Raw genomic sequence first — 20,333 nt, forward strand, 5'->3', positions numbered from 1 at the left:
TTTAAAACGTTGTGTGGAACTCCAGTGAGTTATATTGTGTGCTTAACGTTAGAAAAATGCGTTTTTTTCTTACTTTGTTCAGAATAGGACAATATACATCGATGTATTATAAAATATTCATGCTATATCAATATCGCAAAAAAACGGTATTAAAATCTATTATTTTGTTCACCCGTAATACTACGATTTACGATATACATGATTTACGATATGCATGATTTACGATATGCTATGATATCCCTAGTATTATGATAACGGAATTAGTGTGATAATTACCACCATCAATAAATTACTAAAACAATATATTTAGTATTGTCAATATAAAAAATTTGTATTAACTATAGTTATTTAACTCCATATTTTAGAGGGTTTTGGTTAATTCTCTATGGGTAACGAAAATAATGACTAATATGAAGAAAACAATTTCGAAACATTATCAAATATCGATATACGATCACAATCTCGCATGACTATTTATTCTAAAACATCAAAAAGTGTTTATTTGTAATATGTGAATATTTTAAAATTAATTTGTTTACTTTTATTTCCATTATCACATTTAAGAAAAAAAAGATTAATAAAAAATGATATTTTTTTTCAATTTTAAAACAAAGTATTTACTTTTAAGAAGAATTCAAAGAATTTGAGCAGAAAAATAAAAGTATCCTTAGGTGAAATATTTGTGATAAAAATGAGATCTATAAAAATAATATCGAAAGATATTAAAGTTTTCTGTCGAAAAATATGAACTGTCACTTTCTTGGGAAAATATCAAACACGAATTTAAAATCAAATTCAAGGTACGAGCAATTGAATCAATAACTGTATCTTTCAAACATAAGAATTTATCTAGATTATTGACACTTTCTCTCGTTTTTTACTTTAGATATGTTATTAATATTATGGAACATGTATTTCCCGATATACTATAAACCATTTCTATATTTTTACGTTACTCAATATATTCCATTTAAATTCCATGTGTCATCCAACGTAAAACTCTAAAAATAGTTAACTGTATCGGAAGAGTCGTAACTGAATTGTAAAGAGTTTTGCAATGATCACACCATATACATCAATTTAGAATCCTTGTCAAAAACACTAAAAGTGTATGTATAATTGTCTTCAAATTGATTTTCAAGCAAGGAAAAAGATTTTTTAATGCTTTTTATCAATCAAATCAATGCTAAAGAAGACGGGCTGAAAACTTCAAAGCCAGTTCGACAGGAATAGAGTTAAGTTGAAAGATTAGGCAATTAAATTGGTTGAGATGTATTTTATCCCTACTTTCGTATTAATGATTTGACATATTTGGTTAGCTTTTTCGTTTTTTTTCTAAATAAAATATGAAATTGAGATCTGTAATCCGCATACTTTTATCTTATTTTTTGCACAAATTCTAAAATCACATATTAAGAGAAGTGGACCGCAGTGTTAATTATAGTTATGAACAAAGTAATCCAAATATAAGTGATAGGTTTGTTCCAAACATATTTTTGGCAAGGATTCTAAAAGAGCATATTAAGATGAGTGGACCACCATGTGTAATATCGTTCTAAGCAAAGTAATCCAAATATAAGTGCATAAGATGCATGTCACAAACACTAAACTAGATAAGAATACGATTAAACTAGATAAGAAGATAAAAATCTTTGACTTAGCTCACTATTTAAAGCCACAAACCCAACCATTAAGGAATCTCCATTATTTACAAGGAATTGGAGGACAAATTTTTAATAACCCAGTTAGTCCATATCGTTTTCCTCCAAACCCATATGACCCAAAGACATGATTTTCATCATCGTATTACGAGTATTCTATCATTTTCAAGTCAGCATAGGAGTCAAGTTGAGTTGTTTTGCTAACTGTAGAATACTCTAAATCCAAAACTCTAATCATATATTTCCGCTGCATGTACGAATTCCGAGAATTTCTGAGAAATTTCCTCAGCAAACGAGACATTACAGATTCAGCAATACTTTTACAAACAATTGATCAACAATAATGAATACAAAAACGCTCAAAGAGCAATTCTAAAACTCGTCTCAAGTTTAAAAATCATACAACTTATTTGTTTTTCTTAAATAATTGACGTTTTAAATTATAGAAAATGTGGTACTTATTTAAGTCCTGCGTTTTTAAATTGATTTCCTGTTTTGATCCAATTAAAAAAACATTTCTCAACAACAAAATTAAACTAATGTTTAACAAATGCTTGCAATACCTGAAATCGTCACTAACACGGCAGATTGTTACCAATAACTGCATAAATCTAAAATTCCTCCTCTAGGTGGCGTTAATGTTTACATTGGGCCGAGAAACATGCGGATCAAGGTTTACATATTACAAAATGTGATTACGGAACATTCTTTTTAATATTATTTCAAAAGAAAGAGCAACATATTCAGATTAAAAATTGGAACATATAAAACGGTGTTTATTGAACAAACAATAAATTCCATATATAGAAAACTCTAACCATATATTACAAGGAATTAAAGGACAAATTGGTAACACAGCAGATTTTTACCAAAACTACATAAATCTAAAATTCCTCCGCTAGGTGGCGTTAATGTTTACATTGGGCCGAGAAACATACTGATCAAGGTTTACATATTACAAAATGTGATGACAGAACATTCTCTTTAATATTATTTCAAAAGAAAGAGCAAAAGTATTGAAATTAAAAATTGGAAATTTTAAAATGGTATTTATTGTACAAACAATAAATTCGATAAGATTATAATCGAAAATAAAAAGTTTCGGCTTTTTTTTCGATATTGGTTGTAAGTCAGTTACTAACCATTAGGGCTTTTCCATTATTTACTTCGAATTTTAAGACAAAATTTAATCCCCGGTAAGTCCATTACGCTCGCCGAAAGACCATTAAGCCCAGCAACATGATTTTCATCATCGAATTGCTAGCTTTATTATTTTCAGGTTGGCTTCAGGAGTTGAGTTGAGTTGTTTTATTCCAAAATGTAGAATGCAATTAGAAAACTCTAACCAGATATTTCTGGTGTTTCAGCAAACATACGGAATTGAAGAGTTTATTATAAGTAAGTTTTAGAGTTCCGCAAATCCAAACTATTTTCTCAAAGGGACTATAATTGGATGCCGCTTTATGAAAATTTAAAACCCAGCACAAAATGCTGAAAAATATTAAATCTAGACAATTTAAAGAAACTGTTTTTTCGTCTTTAGGATTTATTTTACTGTATAGATACTTCACAAGCAAAGCAGTTAGTTTAGTTAAATTTAAAATTTACATTTATGCAAAATTTATAACGGAATGATTAAGATTTGTTTTGCTTTTAAAACATTTCAAAAGTGAGAGAACATTAAGTATTACTTAATAATAACTTATTAAACACAAATAGAGTATAGTTTGAGGGGTAACCTCGAATATTATTTAATTGTTTCCAGACGATATTTAATTTACGAAATCAGACACAAAAACGTACTTTTTCTGAATAAACTTAAATTTTTTTTTTCTCCAACGGATTCGGGTTTCTGACACCCAAAATGTAGAGAGTAGCCGTAATCTGGGAAATATGTTCCCCATAGTTCGGTCAGGAGAGTGGTCTTAAGTTTGGACCCCATAATGATAATTTTATTTGTTGCATATTTCGTCGTATCACGAGAACTTTTTAAGCAAATTAAAAAAATTTGCACACAATTATAAAATTTGTTTTTGCAATGATGATTCCATGCAGAAAACAAATTTTAGTAAATATCATATTTTAATTATTTTATTGATTAATGGTCAAAAACAATTTTGAATCGTAAGGCATGCAATTTTGCACATCATTTTAAAATTAGTAATTTTACGCTGTTAAATGCAAAATTTGAGCGATATCGATGGAATAGATCGGGAGAAATTGAATTTTAAGAAAGCTGTATATTTAATAAAATTTGTACAAATTTTGTATTTTGCCATGTAAAATTACATAGTTTAAATTGACTTAAAAATTTACATACCCTACAAGTGAAATTTTATTCGACTATTATTAAATAAAATAGTAAATACAATAAATATTTATTGATATTTATTTTTCGCGTGGAATTATCTTTAGATAAACAATTCAATTTGCTTAAAAAGCTCTCGAGATATGGCGAAATATTCAACAAATAAAGTTAACATTATGTGGTGTAAACTTTGGATCACTCTGTTGACCAAATTATGGGGACCATAATTCCCAGAGTATGGCTACCCCTTTTTTGGGAGGATCAGAAACCCGAATCCGTTAAAAAAGGTATGTTTATTCAGAGAAAATATGTTTTTGTATCTGATTTCGTAATTTAAATTATCGTCTGCACTTATTAATTAGCATATTTGAGGTCACGCCCTCCAATTATTAAGAGTGATTCCTAGACAGTAAAGATCTTATCTTTCGATTAAAAGTTATTCAAAGTGGTCCGTTTTTTTGGCGCATTGTATAGTCTACAGCAGGGGTTCCCCAACCATTTCGTACCTAAGAGCAAATACCAGAATATCGGTCGAATGGCGGGCACCATTTATTCGACACAAAATTACTTTATTTTATATGCTGTTCTTTTTAAGAGTGGAAAGTTATTTCTGTGAACTATATTCCATAATTTCACATCTGTTATAATAGTTTTGAAGATTATGTCATTCTGAAGGTCCAAAATTTCGATGTTCACTTCTTCTCGCCTAACTTGAAGACATTCTGAAATGTATGTTGCTATCTCGGTTACGTTTATTTGATAGTGAAAGGATTTACAAAAAAAGTGACCATAGGCTCGATGATATTAAATTGTTGAAAGCGCTTTTCAAATTGATCTTGAAGCAATTGGAAGTTGATGACAAATGTTAATAAGACAATTTCACTGTCACCTATCATTTTTTCATGTTTGGAAAATGCACAAGAGACTTCATTTTCAAATGTGATATCCACAAAACTAACTTAGTTCTGAGCCAGTTTATAGCCCTTATCATTCTTGCTATAAGTTTGTCTTTTCCCTGCAGCTCCAAGTTTAAATTATTTAGTTTTTCAATTATGTCTGTTACGAAAGATAAATCTCCTAGCCAAAGAGGATCTCTTTATTCTAAAAATATTTGATTTTTGGCTACAGGATAATTTTTTATTTCTTCAATTAAATGTATAAATATGTCAAATACTTTGCCTTTACTGAACCAGCGTACTTCAGTGTGTAAAATGAGGTCAGCATCATCAGGATATTGTAACAGGGCCTTGAAAAGTCGAAGTTGCAAAGGAGTTGCTAGAATTAAGTTTCAGTTATAATTTTCATTACGTCGTAGCAGCGGGCTCACCTAGACCGATCGACGGGCGCCATGGTGCCCGCGGGCATAGGGTTGGGGATCCTTGGACTCTACAGTGAAAAGAATGCATTTTTAAATTTGCCAGTTACCGTTGCTTATACAGTTAGCGATGCTTTATTTTTTTATTTGCTCTTCATAAGATTTATGAAGCATTTCAAATGTAAATGGTGCACTAGGAAATCTGTTTAAAGTTAAGTACTAAGAATTTTAACTTTTTTTAGAAACAATTAACACTCCCAGAGGATCTTCAAATATTTTAATATTTCTTGTTAGTTATCTTTTGAAATAATTAACAATTATGGAAGATCTTAAAATATTTTCGTGAAGTTCTTAACATAAATCAGTTATTTTGAGTCGATCCGAATAAAATTATTAAGAGGCAGAAAATCCCAAGATTTTCAAATATTTATTTATTTATTTTTATCGTAGAGGGCTATTATGCGCAAATAATCTAAAAACTTTAGGAATAGTATTAACTCGGATTGTAGAAAAAATACTGCTAAATACAAGTTTTGAACAAGAACAAAAAAAAATAAGCTGAACGTTGTATGAAATGAAGTATAAATCTTTATCTTTATGTATAGCGCAACTGAAAAAATACATATTTCTTACAGCTTTATGCTTCAATTATTTTTTTCTTTTTACGTCATCCCCAAGAAGTTTTTACGCAGAAGAATATTTAGCTATAGATCTAAACTTATGAATAAATAATAAAAGAATTAATGTTCATTACTAGTTTTGAGCAATCACGCTTAATATAAAGACGAACACTTTATAAATTGTAGTTGAAACTAAGTTTATTGAAGTGAATAAAAACATTTTGTTTCATAGTTTAAGTCAGATTTTTTACAAATAACTTTTAAATATTTACTGCCAACAAAATCACTTGTATAAGTTTCATACCCAAGGACACAAAAGAAGATGTGAAAATAAAAAAGAAAACTTTTTTTATTCATACAAGCATGTATAGAGATATAGAGAGTAAAAATACAAATGATATGCCGTAAAGAATTATTAAACTTTTCATAGATAATATTATAGATTTAAAAAAAATTTTATGAATGATAAAATCAATTAACATTGAAATGAAAACCTGTTTATGATTAAAATATTGCTCTAGGCATTGTCACCGTTATATTTAACGCGATTAAAAAAAATACATATTTCTTATAGTTTTATGCTTCAATTATTTCATCTTTTTATGATAACCCCAAAAAAATCCATAGAAAAAATGTTTAGTGTTACCAAAAAACATTAAATAAGATTACTTTTTTTTGGTAAACGAATTTTTTTTTCAAGATATCATTAACTTCCTTCTTCTGATAATCACAGTAAGTAAAGATCATTACAACATCAAACAACAGGGTTTAAGTTGAAAATTTAGCTCTAGGCTCGCAATAAAAGACCTAGTTATTCTGTTTCTATTCATCAATAAAGACAATTGAGGAAGAATTTATCGTCATCAACGCAGTCTGTTTTCGATGAAATTGACATTTCCAGTTTCCAAAATAACATCAAATGAAGGATAAATTGTTCGACAAAAAAATCCTTTTAAAAAATCTTTTTTTTTTGTTACCTTTATCGAAAGTTTAAAGATAAAACAAGATCTTTTAGTGAAGATTATATACTTAAAATGATCTTCTTAATGCAATTAATTTTCTCAAAACGTAACAAAATTTTAAATAATTGCGTTTGTGTTCTCTACAAGTAGTTTCTTTGAAGTATTTAACTATTTCAGTTTCGAATGATGCAAATTTATGAGTTCAATTTCTAATGATGCATATCACATGGCACGTTGAGTTAATCGTAGAAAATTAGCCTTCGAATGAAAGTCCTAGTTTTAAATTACCAACTTCGAAAAATTGTTATGGCTAATATAAATTTCAACAATATAACTCATAACTGCATTGACTTTATAGCTAATTTCAAAATCATTTGCAAAGTTTGTCAATAGAATATACTGAATTTACTAAAAAATTTTAAACACGGTTTTTGCGACATGTCAAGCTTTTCAATATGAAAAAGGCAATGTTTTTCTTCAGGCAGTCACTGCAATTTTGCTTCAAATGATAGTTATTTTGAAAACTTAGCTTGATAGGGTTTTCTTTTTTAACCTAGCAACTCTTACGATGAGGAACTTTTCCGAAACTTTTTGTGGATAAATTAACAATTTACCTAAACAGAACTGGGTTCGAACCCCGCCGGCCGAAATAGTAAATGGTAAAATGGTGACTGATGCTCGTTAACTCTGTATAGTCACAAAGTCTTCTATGTCCCCATAACAAATCGATCGTTCTCGGATTCAGGTTAAAATTACGATCTGTGGATGGATGTATGAATGGGTCCGCTCTATAAACGGGTGTGACGTATGCCTGTGGCAGAAGTCGCATTCTTGGCTATAGATGGCGCCACTAGAAAATAAGAAAAATCGCACCCATCAACCTAAACAGGCATACGTCAACAACCTAAGAAGAAAGCAGCCAACTCTATATTTCTATATACAAAAGTAACTGCAAAAATTGTAATAAGTAACTGTATTGATTTAGATAGAATGTAACAAATGAATGAAAAAGGGAAAAACCCTTTTTAAAATTACAGGTTTTATCCTAAAAGTTCGACTTTGTATTATACTAATTTCCCATGTCTAAAGAACACGTTTTGCTGGAAATAAAAAAAAAATTTTTTTTTGCTGCAACAAATAATTGTTGTGGCTCATGTAAATTTCAGCTTATTAAATCACAAGATAATTTTGAGATAAGTTAGAACGTTTGTCAATAGATGGTGCTGCGTTGACTTTCAAACAAGATATTTATCTACATAAGACATGTTCATGCGAAAAGTGTAATCTTACTTTAGAGATTGGGCTAAAACGGATAGTTATTTTATTAACATTGATAATATAGTTTCAATTAGCAACGTCATGAGATGATTAACTGTTTTGAAATTTGTTGGAAAATAAATTCACTAGTTACTGAAACAGAATGAAGACGAATATACATTTCTATAGCCCAACCATTTTTCAAATTTATAGCAAACTATTTTTCGAATTGCTGCTTATTTAAGATATACCCGGTGTCCTGCTTGTAATACCCTTCTTTAAACCATACATAGACAAAAACTCATGGATGTAAAGGAATTCTGCAATTGTTTAATCATCCATTAGAAAAGAATTCTTATTCACACAAAACATAGTGTATTAAAAATAATAAAAAATAAATCAAATATTTGGAAGAAATAAAAGATTATTTGTAAAAGAAATATTTTGTCTGGTAAAATAAATGTCCTCTTAAATATATACTAAATCCTCTTAATCCATTATCCTCGTAAATATATGCTAAACTTAAATTATAACCATTATTGAAAGCCATTTAAGGCATTTGATTTCAAGAAAAAAATATTTATTTTATTCCTTATGTTTCAACTGCATTTATTTTCTTTTTAAAATTCAGTAAGATGACTTTAAAAAGAATTCAGTAACAAAATTTCTAAGTAGTTTTGTTCCATTTAGGGGAAAGCAATATTATATTCTTTTCAAATTTAAATTTAAAAACATCATGCCCATATAGATTAAAAATTATTTAAATTCCTCCGTATTAAGCATATTTTATTAATAATTTAAGCACCATTTCCTGTACTTAAAGTACATTAGAATAAAACATATTTTATATTTCTTTAAGATATAAATTTAGTGAGCTTAAAAAACTTATGGAAACTTGATATTTGAAAAGTATAATGTTTATTTAATTGTTTTTATCCATAATAATTGAAAAATATTTTAAATTTACTTCCGAAACGATCCAAGCGATTTTTCATTTAAAAAAGAAGGCTTATAATTTTCCTTTCTCAGAAACTTTATTTATTGTTAATTATTAATAATAATACATAATAAAATAAATTTATTTAATGCATAATTAACTTAATGAAAAAATATGTCGACAATGGAGGTGGTAAAATTAATACACAGCTGGACAATTGCTAAGGACTTGCCATAAATGTATGCATAGAGCTTAAAAAAATTAAGCGATGTTAAATACCAATTGAAATAAAAGAAAGCCAAAATGTTAGGACATTTAAAAAAAAGATGTGATGAAAGTTTCCAGACTTTGGGACATGCTTTGCACAACAATATTCAGCAGCTGTTGGGGGTAATTTGTCTCATTCCTCTATCAGTTCACGTATGAGTGTGTCCTTGTTTATTGCAGAGCATTATCGACCAGCAACACTCCTCTCAAAGCATCGAACATATTTTTAATGGGATTCAGATCTTGAGAACGTGCTGGTCATATGAGGCACTGAATGTCCTTGCTCTGTACATACTCCTCGAAACTGACTGTTCGATGACATACTGCGTTGTCGTCCACAGAACAAGTAAACATGAGGCAGCAGAATATTATCAATGTAGCGTTGGTCAGACATAGTCCCAGGTGGAAACACATGGAGTAGAGCCCCTGAATTAGACAGGCCGATTTATCATCTATTTTTGGAGCAAAGAGCTAACATAAGCACAATACTAACATAACTTGCGAACTTGTTTGTTCAAATTTTGCTTGATAGGTCAGCTCTGATAGTGTAGGAGCCTTAACATAGAGGGTCATACGGTCATTAATCATAATGCCAGCACATACCATGGCACTTCATGTAGGATATTAGTCCTTTTCCTGTGTTCGACAATACGCGGTACCAATCTCACGTCAGATCATTTGGAGTCGACAGCAAGACGGAGAGACTGAATCTGCTCTCATCTGAGAATAGCACGCAAGGCCAGTGGCTCTTCCCTCCAACTGCGATGCTGAAGACACCATTGCCAACGGGCGTTACGGTGATGGCTGGACAATGGTCTGCGCAGAACAGGTCAGTGGGCAAATAGTCCTCCTGCTTGCAAGCGTCTGGCGCAATTTTTGGAAGATTCACTTGCCATTTAGTATGAAACTGATTTGCTACCTGAGTCACTGTACTGAGCCAGTTCCTTTTTGTCGATAGGTCTTAAGTACTGGTCTTCTGCAGGCGTCGTATACGGAGCACGACTTCCCCAGACTGCTACACAGCACTGCGGCTGCCGTCAAACTCTTTGGTTACATCTGCTATTTTTTTACTTTCTTCAATCTTACCGGTAATACGAAAACGCGTATAATAATCTAAATGACATAGAGAAGACATTTTAAAAATTGCAAGTTTGTCAATGGATTGTTAACCGTTAAACTTTGATTTTAAGCAACAACGCTTAGTGCACGCCAAATCCTTTATATCATTTATCTGCACCGTCATTTGACAAAACAGCTCGACAACCCAAAATTTGCATACGCAAAACAAGTCTTACTGTATCTCGCACTTATGGTAATTTTTATATCTTCTAACCTTCAATTTTGTGGTGGCTGTTATCATGAACAATTGTCCAGCTCTGTAAGACGACTTTTGTCGCCAATTGCGTGACATATTGGACTCAGAAGGGAATTTCTTTCTTCTAATATAGCGGCTTTTAACCCTTAAGTGTTAAAACATAACACTGTTAATAGTTTTTGCAAAGCTGATATCATAACTTAATGTATTTTTATAAGAGCCGGATTAAAAAATTGGTTACGTCTATTGTTTTTTCCTCAGAATTAGCAAAACATATGGCAGATAACACATTCAATGAGTTTGAAAAAAATTGCATAAAAACAAAAATATACTATGTTACAATTATCAACGCAATAAATTTTCAAAATTATTTCCTAAATAAAATAACGAAATAAAAAATTGTAGGTGTTATTTTTAATGTTCATTTTTAATGTAGTGAGTGGATATTTTATGCTTAATAGCGCAAGACATCGATGCAATATCTTTAAATTAAGTTATGAAAAACAGCATTAGCTAAGTTACTTAAATAGAATGCTAAATTTTAAAATTTAAGTTTCTTTGCTAAAATATGAAATATGTATTTTTAAATGGATTGCAGTGTAAAATATAGTTACCTTTAATTTTGATAAAATCCCCAGACCCTTAAAACAAAGCTATTTAACACAAAATACAGATGTAAGAAAATAAAACTTCATAAAACTAGTACAGGGAATTTACTGTTACAAATATTTTAAATGATTTGTTTCAGTTTTGTTAAATTTACATATAAATACATAGAATGACATATAAAACTAACAAACTAAAATCAAAAGAAGAGCTTCGATTTTCCGAAATAAATTCCCTTTATGAATATTTAAAACTTAATCTTAAAATTCTACATTTTTCGAAGGAGTTATATTTGAAAACATGTATATTTGCTGTAAAAATCGCTAGCAAATTTTTAAATAAAACATTCATCTTTAACTTAATGCATTTGAAACAAATTTAAACAGTCTTACAATGATAATTTACAGAAAATATATTATAAATTTATTAATTCCCGTTAAAAATAACTTTAACGAATATTATTTAAATTTGCTGTAACTCTGATAAAAATCAATTTATAATTATTTAATCATTATAATTCGTTTTTGTAAATTATTAAAATACAAATTAAACAAGAATATATAAATGGGTAGGAGCAAAATGCTGACGAGCAGCACTTTTTCTGCTAAAGGATGTCATTTTTACCTAAAACCAGTCTTTAGTGTTATTTCTACTTAGGTACTTTACATTTTTCCTGAATTTCCATTAGATATAACAATTGGAAGAAAGATTTTATTGCATGTATGACAATTGTGGTGTTTTTCGCTAAAAATTCTGTTTTCACCATTATGTTGTTACGAACCATTCATGTAAATTTTATGTTCTTCCACGTAATTTTATTTATGCTAAATAGTAGCTTAGAATATATCTAGAATACAATAATAGGTTCTGGTTATTAATTAATTCAGTTCATTAGAAGAGTGATCTAACTAAACTCAGTAGCGCGACAGCCCATAGAGGGCCAAGGCCAACTATGCCCATCTCAGTTTTCTTGACCTTGGGCTCTGGGGTGCAGGAGCAGATGTTCCGGTCAAGTGGTCAGCCGAACGCGGAGCATGCTTGGTACTCATTTATCGACCCACTGAAGGGATAAAAGGCTGAGTCAACCTTGCCCCGCCCGAGGATCGAACCAGGGACCTGTGGCAATCGGGCGTCAAAAGAGTGATCACCAGGTATATTATTCGTCTGGTATAAATTAATAAACTTTTACAAAATTTTACATTTCTCAAAACAATCTAGAAAATTAGGTGTTAACTAGAAAAAAATTGAAGATGCCTGTTATCTTTTTTTATGATTTAGAAAAAGTTATAAAATACTTTGTACTATAAAAGCATTTAGAAACGTAATATAGATATCATATTACTGAATAAAGTTTTAATTATTTATTCACGTCTTAAAAACTATAACAATTTATAGCATTTTTGCAGTTAATGAAGTGAGAAAAGAAAATTCTTTATTGAGTTGTTATTTGTTAAACGAATTTATACAGTCCGTTTCATGTTATATGATGAGTCTAACAAGTTTGCTTACTAGAGGGACAAACTCAAAACTAAGTAAACTGAAAATGCGTTCATATATGCGTTCGAAGAGTGTACAAGACATTGATTTCAATGAACACACGTAGTTTATTCTGTAGAGGGAATTGAGAGAAATAATATGAGCCAAAACTCACGTTTTGGGCGTTTTTTTTCGTATAAAATTTTCAATTTTTTGAAGAAAAAAATGAGGGAATTTTAAAGAAAAATGAATGAAAATGAAACTGTTTTACTCTAAGAAATTTGATAACAAAAGTGTTTGAAAACCACTCACCGAAAGCAAAAAGTAACGCCCCATTTTCTGAACAACAATCGTCTGCAGACTCAAGTGTTCTTTTTTTTTAAATTTATTTATAAATAATTTTCTTTTAAATCCATTTTTTTAAAACTAATATATTTAACCTGGCCCGCAAGATTACTCGGCTTCTAATAAGCCTATGAATTTAAAACTTAGCTATTTTTTAGAGCATAGAATGCTACTTAAATTTACTATAATTGGTAAATTGTTTTTTTTTTTTTTTTTTTTGAAAGGAAGTGGTTAACATAATTTTTGTAAGATTCCAAAACAATAAATTAATTTTAAAAAATTGATTAAAAGTGTTAAAATGATTTTTATGACTTCCATCACGTTCTACACTGTTCATGATTAGAACAGAAACTAAACTCCTGTAAAAACTCCACAAAAACTTCCGTAAAAAGTTCAAAATCCTTAATAAAACTAACATTTTTTTAGAAAAATTTTCAAAAAAGAATAAAATTATAAAAAAATATTGTACATTGATGTTTTATTGACTAAATCAGAACCATGTAGACAAATTAAATTGAAATGTGGCAACGAATAAACATGAAGTATTGTTACAAATTGGGAAAACCTTCTCAGAAAAACGCGAGTGATAAATAACAAAATTCACACATACTAGAAACTAATCACGATGGTTTAAAGGATTGACTTGAACTATGCGTATAATTTAAAGTAAGTATAAATAAGCTAGGAATAAAAACACAAAAACTTGTCTTATCTAAATTTACTATTGCGTCATAATAAATAGCTTCATAATGAGTTAGAATTTTGCTACCTTTAGGTGGAAACTCTTCTGAACTCTTTGAAAAAAAAGAACTCATTTAAAAATTATTGGAATATAGTACTTGCGTTCCGTCTTAATTCCAGTCTTATATTAGAGTTTAACCTTGATATATGCAATATTTTCAATGGATCTGAATTTCTGATTGCGATAATGTTAGGAGTAGTAGGCAACGTCTAAAATATAGTTCTAGCAGTTTAGTCAGAAAGAATGTGGTAGTAAGATTGAACCCATTAATATTAATTTCACCTTTTGTGCGTTTTACCATATCTGGAGAAACATTTTAGCAAATAAAAAAAATTGCTCGCTATTAAAATGTAATGAATATTTACTACTTTATTATTGGTATTTTGAATAAAAGTTGACAAATTCTGAATTTTAAAAGTACAAAACTTTTTTACATTAATATATTATAGAACCATGTACTTTTAAATGCAAATATAAAAATGAGGCAAAATTGGTCAAATAGTTCTGAATTTATATTTTTGTTTTTAAATAATTATATTTCTTAGAACTTTTTACAAATTTATAATTTAAAAGTTAAAAATTACATTTTTTTAAAATAAACATTAATCGTGATTGGAATTGCATTGATAATTTTTATTAGCAATTTAACTCTATTCAGCGTTACTTTCTTTTTTCTTATATAAAAGTTAATTACATAGACAATTGTATTAATAAGCAAGAATTGTTAGTAAACCATTTAAATCTGTAATTAATTATGTTCAGTTGAGTATATTGCAACGCACTTTCATGCTTTAATCAGAAGTATATTTTGGAACGATTTACAGAACTATTTTGAAGTTCGACAAGCTTGAATATAACTGATTGCATTTCAAATGTGCAATTTATATAAACGTGGTGACATAGTGCGTCTCGATTTCGTCTAGCTTTAATTATGAAATAATTATGTCTCAAAAACATGTTTAACTCGGGGAAATATTCTACTTGTTTTTTAATTTATTGTAAAACTACTGTTAAAACAATTAAATTATTTAAACTGTTTAATTTTATATATGATAATTATGTTAAAAATTTAGATACCATATAGGTGATAAAATTTCAAATTATGGAATTTGTTTAAGCAAAGAGAACGTCTTCTTTAATAACTCAACATAAAATTCCTTAAAAAAATAACTGAAACCTAGGAATCAGGAATGTAATGCTAAGTAACTTTTTAAAAATATTCAGTTTAAATCCCTTAATTAAGCACTCGTTGTTTCCTTCATTTTAATTCAAGACAGTAAAATAGTTACCATTTATTATAATTTCAGAAATAATTAGAAATATAACTGCAGAAAATATGTACCTTATTTAAGGCTCAATTATACTTTGATAGTAATTATTAATGCATTCGATTATAAAGATTTGAAATGTGTAAAATAGGATGAAAAAATGACCAATAATTACAATAAAGCCTCAGAGTGCGTAGCCAGATTTTTCAACAAAAAATACACACTTTCTAAGTACTTTTTAAGCACTCAAAAATAGGTTTAATCATTTTCTAAAGAAATCATAATTAGGATCTGGGCAGTAATAAAAAATATTTTTTTCTATCGCTTAAAGTTCTTAATTTATAAACTTAATATCAATACAATTCGAAATATTTTGAAAAACTTTACATAATCATGATTAAATAACTAGTTTCTGCTAAATATTGCAGAGAAAAATCATGCATTTTTTGTAATTTAGAACGACAATCGACACGGCAAAGAAAAAAATACCTTTTTAAAAGACAGAATATTAAGCACATTTTGCAAACCCCGAATATAAAAAGCAACTTTAAGAACTTTTAAAAAACGTAAATCAAAAATAAGCACCTTTAAGCATTTTTTAAAAACGATACACACCCTGAGTCTTAGTACAACAAAATCAACTTTCAACTTATTTCTCCGTATAATATTAGTTACTTATTAAAACGGTTTTTTTTCACATTGAAATATCCTCGATTATAGCCAATAGATTTTTCTCATATAACTATCTTTTTAGACACTTATCTTTTCTTTTTATGGCATTTTTGAAGAAAAAAGTAAGAATAGTAGCTCGATCAATTCACTCTCACGTGCACTTTTTTATCTTCTATTTTGAAACAATTTTTTGTTTTGCATTATTTCATTTTTAACTACATTACTTCATTCAGATTTCAACTTTAAGTTTTCAAAAGTAAAATAAGCTTCAAAGTCAACGGTTTGTGTTACTACGTTTAAAATGCTTACTTAACAAAAATAATTAAAATTAATCATTTTAATTGATTTATAATTATCTAAGTTTATTAATAAAATAATACATTTTAAATGGGAGAAAAATTAAAGTGTACTGTAGTAATCCTAGGTCAAACTTCTTCTGGTCTAAATCATAGCTACTTAATTTTAAGCATTGAATAATGTTATATAATAAAATGAGAGCAAATAAAGCTAAAATACTCTATTTTATTATGTAGGTTTCAACACATCAGTAAATTATCAGTAATAATTAAAGAAATAATTCTTACTTTCTTCTCAAACTATTTTTATGAAATTAAAAAACGGAAGTAATTGATTCTTTCTTTCTCTCATTTTTTTGCACGCTGTAAGTAGATATTACTATTGTAATTTTTTTTTTTTGCATTACGTATAAATGTTGTACCACACCTTCAGTTAATCTAAGCCATCTATAAATTTCTGAAGTTCTCATCTTTTACTATAGTTGTTTAAAGTTACCAATATTTACTCCATTCCGCTCAAGTAATTATTGTTCATAATTTTTTCAGTCGAAACTAGTTAATACCCTGTGATTTTTAAGGAACTAATAATGATAATAGTTAAGCTTACGGTACAACTTCATCGAATTCAGTAAAACTTGCTTCTTTTGAAGCATTTCATGTGGTGTAAAATTCTAATTTCATATCCATGGTAAAATTAACTAATATGAAATAATCTAAATACATATTATACTCTAACTTTAAAGGTATTTTTATAGCAAAAACTTCTTTATACAACTATTTATTTAAAATATGAATCTTTTAGCTCTAGAATAATAATTAATAGAAGATCATTTTATCTCCTTTATACAACTATTTATTTAAAATATGAATCTTTTAGCTCGAGAATAATAGATAATAGAAGGTCATTTTAGCTACTTCATACAACTATTCATTTAAAATATGAATCTTTTAGCTCGAATAATAATTAATAGAAGGTCATTTTAAAATTTTGTAAAAATACTTTAAATCTTCATACAAAATTGACCTACTTAAATTTCCACCGGTACATAAGAAGCCCTGACTTTTTTATGATATTCACGAGCCGGCTTGCTGAAAAATAATATGCTCACTGAGGAAGAAATTAATTACCAGTAATCAAAAGTATAATATAAGAGAAATATTTTAAAAAAAATTAGCGATTACAAAATTCAAAACAGTGCAATTTTCCTATTTAATTCTATATAAATATATATTATTAAAAAAATCATGAATTTACTATTAAATAAAAAGGTAGCTCCTAAAGGTAGCTCTAAAAGATAGTACTAAGTTAACAATTATATGATATTGGAATTGCATTGGAATCAAAATTGTTGTTTTGGGTCAAAGTAAAACTGGCATTTTCATCATTTTTTGCTCTCAGTACTTCAGATTTGAGTCTATCTTTTTCTTTTCAATAAGAAGAGAACTTCAGAAAAGTTTGTTGGAATGACAAAAAAATAGAAGATTTTTAATTCTTGAGTCAATCAAATTGTTTTGTTTTTTATTTATTGTATTTTGACTTGTTTTAGGAGTTGAAAAAAAAATCGTAAAACTTCCTTACTTGTAAATAACAGTAGGCCATAATTCTGAGTGGTTAAGGAAAAAAGAAATTTACTTTCAGACAAATTATTACGGAAGATCTCAAAAACTATAATTTTTATTACTCAATCGTAACTTTGAGTGTGAAAATTAAATTATAATTTTTTGCACCTCTGTCTTTAAAAATATCTGAAACATAGATGATAAATTGGCAGAAATAATAAATTCTTAAATTCCTGATTATAATAAAGATATTACAATTGATTTTGCATTCACATGGGGAAAAAATATCAAAATATATACTCTATTTTAAAAATAATAATGCATTAAAAACATACCGTTGTAACTATTGACTCTTCCTCATTGAGTATACTCCGGTCATATTCAAGCATGTTTGGACACGTCAAAGATTCGTTAAGCATCAAATCTATTGTTTTGTTTTTTAATAAAGTACATTCCGATATTGTTGGATTCAGGTTATTTTCTTCTCCTCTTGACCACATTGTTAAAGGTCTGTAAGTTCGATTTAAATCGGCCATAATATCTTGACACCAATGATTAGGTGTTAAGGACATAAAAATTTGACTGTAATAATGAGTTTTGAACGGCAGGTGAGATGGTAAAAGCACAAACCACAGCATTAGCTTTTGGTATTTTCCATAGTCTCCAACATCGTTCAGAATTTCATCCAAGTCCATGTTATCAGAACGTTTCGGATAAATTTTTAAAAAAAATTCTTTCCAATTTATTTGGATACTGTTGTTTTAAATCATATCAATGCAATAGTTTAAAAGTTCTCTTACATTAAAAAATTTAGTTAAAAAACAGATACAAGCTTATGTGGTTTTCCTATAAGCATTTTTGATCAGATATATGTTTTTCAAATTTTTAATTTGTTTCTTATTGGAAAATAATCGTTAATGTATTAAAAGAGAAAAGTTTCAATTAGGTTTTACTTTTCTTACTTTAATATATAGTTTTTTGTCTATTTTTTCCCTAAATTAATATTAAATAGTAAAATGCATAAAATTAATCTAGTATTCTCTTAAGCAAAAACAAATAAAAATCATATTATAAATTACTGTTCCCTTACAGCATGTTAATGGTTAAAACCATTAAGACCAATAGCTATGTAATATACCACTATGATTACTTAAATTTAAATAAAAATAAAATATAAATTTCTAAACTGTCCAATCACAATTTTTTTGTGTTATGCTTAAAGCGTATTTTAGGCTATTCATTGATTATGCTACTCACAATATAACCACTAAATATTTCTTAATATGTTCTTTTTTTAATAAATTAAATTACTATTTAGGAAATATTTTATTACTTCGGTTTAAATGAATTTCAATTATGATTTGAAATTAAAATAATTCGCAACATACAGATAGTAAAATTGCCGTTGTTAGATCCAATAATGTAAAGCAACTGGTAAACTTGGCCGAACAAATCAGAAACTTTTCGACCACGCGAAAGAGTGGAAAATACGAGAGACTGATTCTCCGTTTTATACTAAAAGAGTGGATGGGGCTAGGCGGGGTGAATATAGCGCATGCTCTTGAGTATCCTCATCTCCACGCCGTCATCATCTTCACTTGACTTGTAATGCACACCAACAGTTAACGCTTGTCATCTCGACGGGGGACTTAATGATATTTTTTTTTCCTTTTATTGTTGTGTACAGAGAAAGAAATTTATCATTTTATAAAATGCAGCGATTAAAAATATAATGAAAATGCATTCTCTATATACTGTCCCAAGTTGGTATATTGTAATAAAATAACTAAAATACGGTTATTATACTATGTTTGTTTTTCTTTTTACTATTTTAGACGAAAAGAAGGAAAGGAAGATTTTTAATAGTTTTTTTTTAATGTTTCAAATGAAAATGAACTATGTTTTCCATATACTGTTTCTAGTTAGTATATCGCTAATAGAATAACTAAAATATGCATATTATAATACTGCGGTCATTTTTTCTTTTATTATTTTAAAAGAAAAGAAGAAAGGAAGATTTTTTATCATTTTATTGAATAGTTCAAATAATAATATAATGTGTCTTCTATCTACTGTATCTAATTAATATACCTCTAATAAATTGACTAAATTATGCATATTATACTACGATCATTTTTTTAATTCTTTTTTATTTAATAAAAAAAGGAAGATTTTTGATCATTTTATTGAATGGTTCAAATAAAAATATGTCTTCTATTTACTGTTCCCAGTAAGTATATCCCTAAACTGACTACTGAAATGAGCATATTAAAATTGGACATATAATGCTAATAGTTATTTAAATTGTTTACTGTTTCATTAACAAAAAAATTTGATCATTTCATTAAATGGTTCTAATAAAATATTATATAATGCGTTTACCATATGATGTTTCTAGTTAGTATATCTATAACTATGACAACTAAAATATGCATAATAAAGTTTCACATACGTTACTGATTACTTTTTCATTTCAAAATTTAGTACAGAGAAAAAAGTAGACTTATTTCATATTTTCATTTATAGGCATATTTTTTTAAAATAATGCTAATAAAAGTCTAACACAAATGTGTTCACTGTATACTGTTCATGAATTTGTAAATAATAGATATAATTAATAAAATGTGTAATGTAAAATTATGAATATTGTACTTATTATTTTTATTGCAATTCACTGAGAAAAAAGTACAGTTTTATCTTAGTATGCTGTTACTGTTCTTAGTTAC

The 20,333-nt window shown here is 28.2% G+C and overlaps 1 protein-coding gene across 1 annotated transcript in view; it reads right to left on the reverse strand.

The window, feature by feature from the left end:
* LOC107436603 (beta-alanine transporter) overlaps positions 1-19,162 on the reverse strand; it is a 159,710-nt gene extending 140,548 nt beyond the window's left edge. The window contains exon 1 of the mRNA XM_071179363.1: positions 17,943-19,162. Within this exon, the coding sequence (XP_071035464.1) occupies positions 17,943-18,302 (360 nt within the window). The 5' untranslated portion in view covers positions 18,303-19,162. The remainder of the gene's footprint in view (positions 1-17,942) is intronic.
* Positions 19,163-20,333: the final 1,171 nt, after the last annotated feature.

Source organism: Parasteatoda tepidariorum, chromosome 4, assembly GCF_043381705.1.
Source record: "Parasteatoda tepidariorum isolate YZ-2023 chromosome 4, CAS_Ptep_4.0, whole genome shotgun sequence".
NCBI lineage: Eukaryota > Metazoa > Arthropoda > Arachnida > Araneae > Theridiidae > Parasteatoda > Parasteatoda tepidariorum.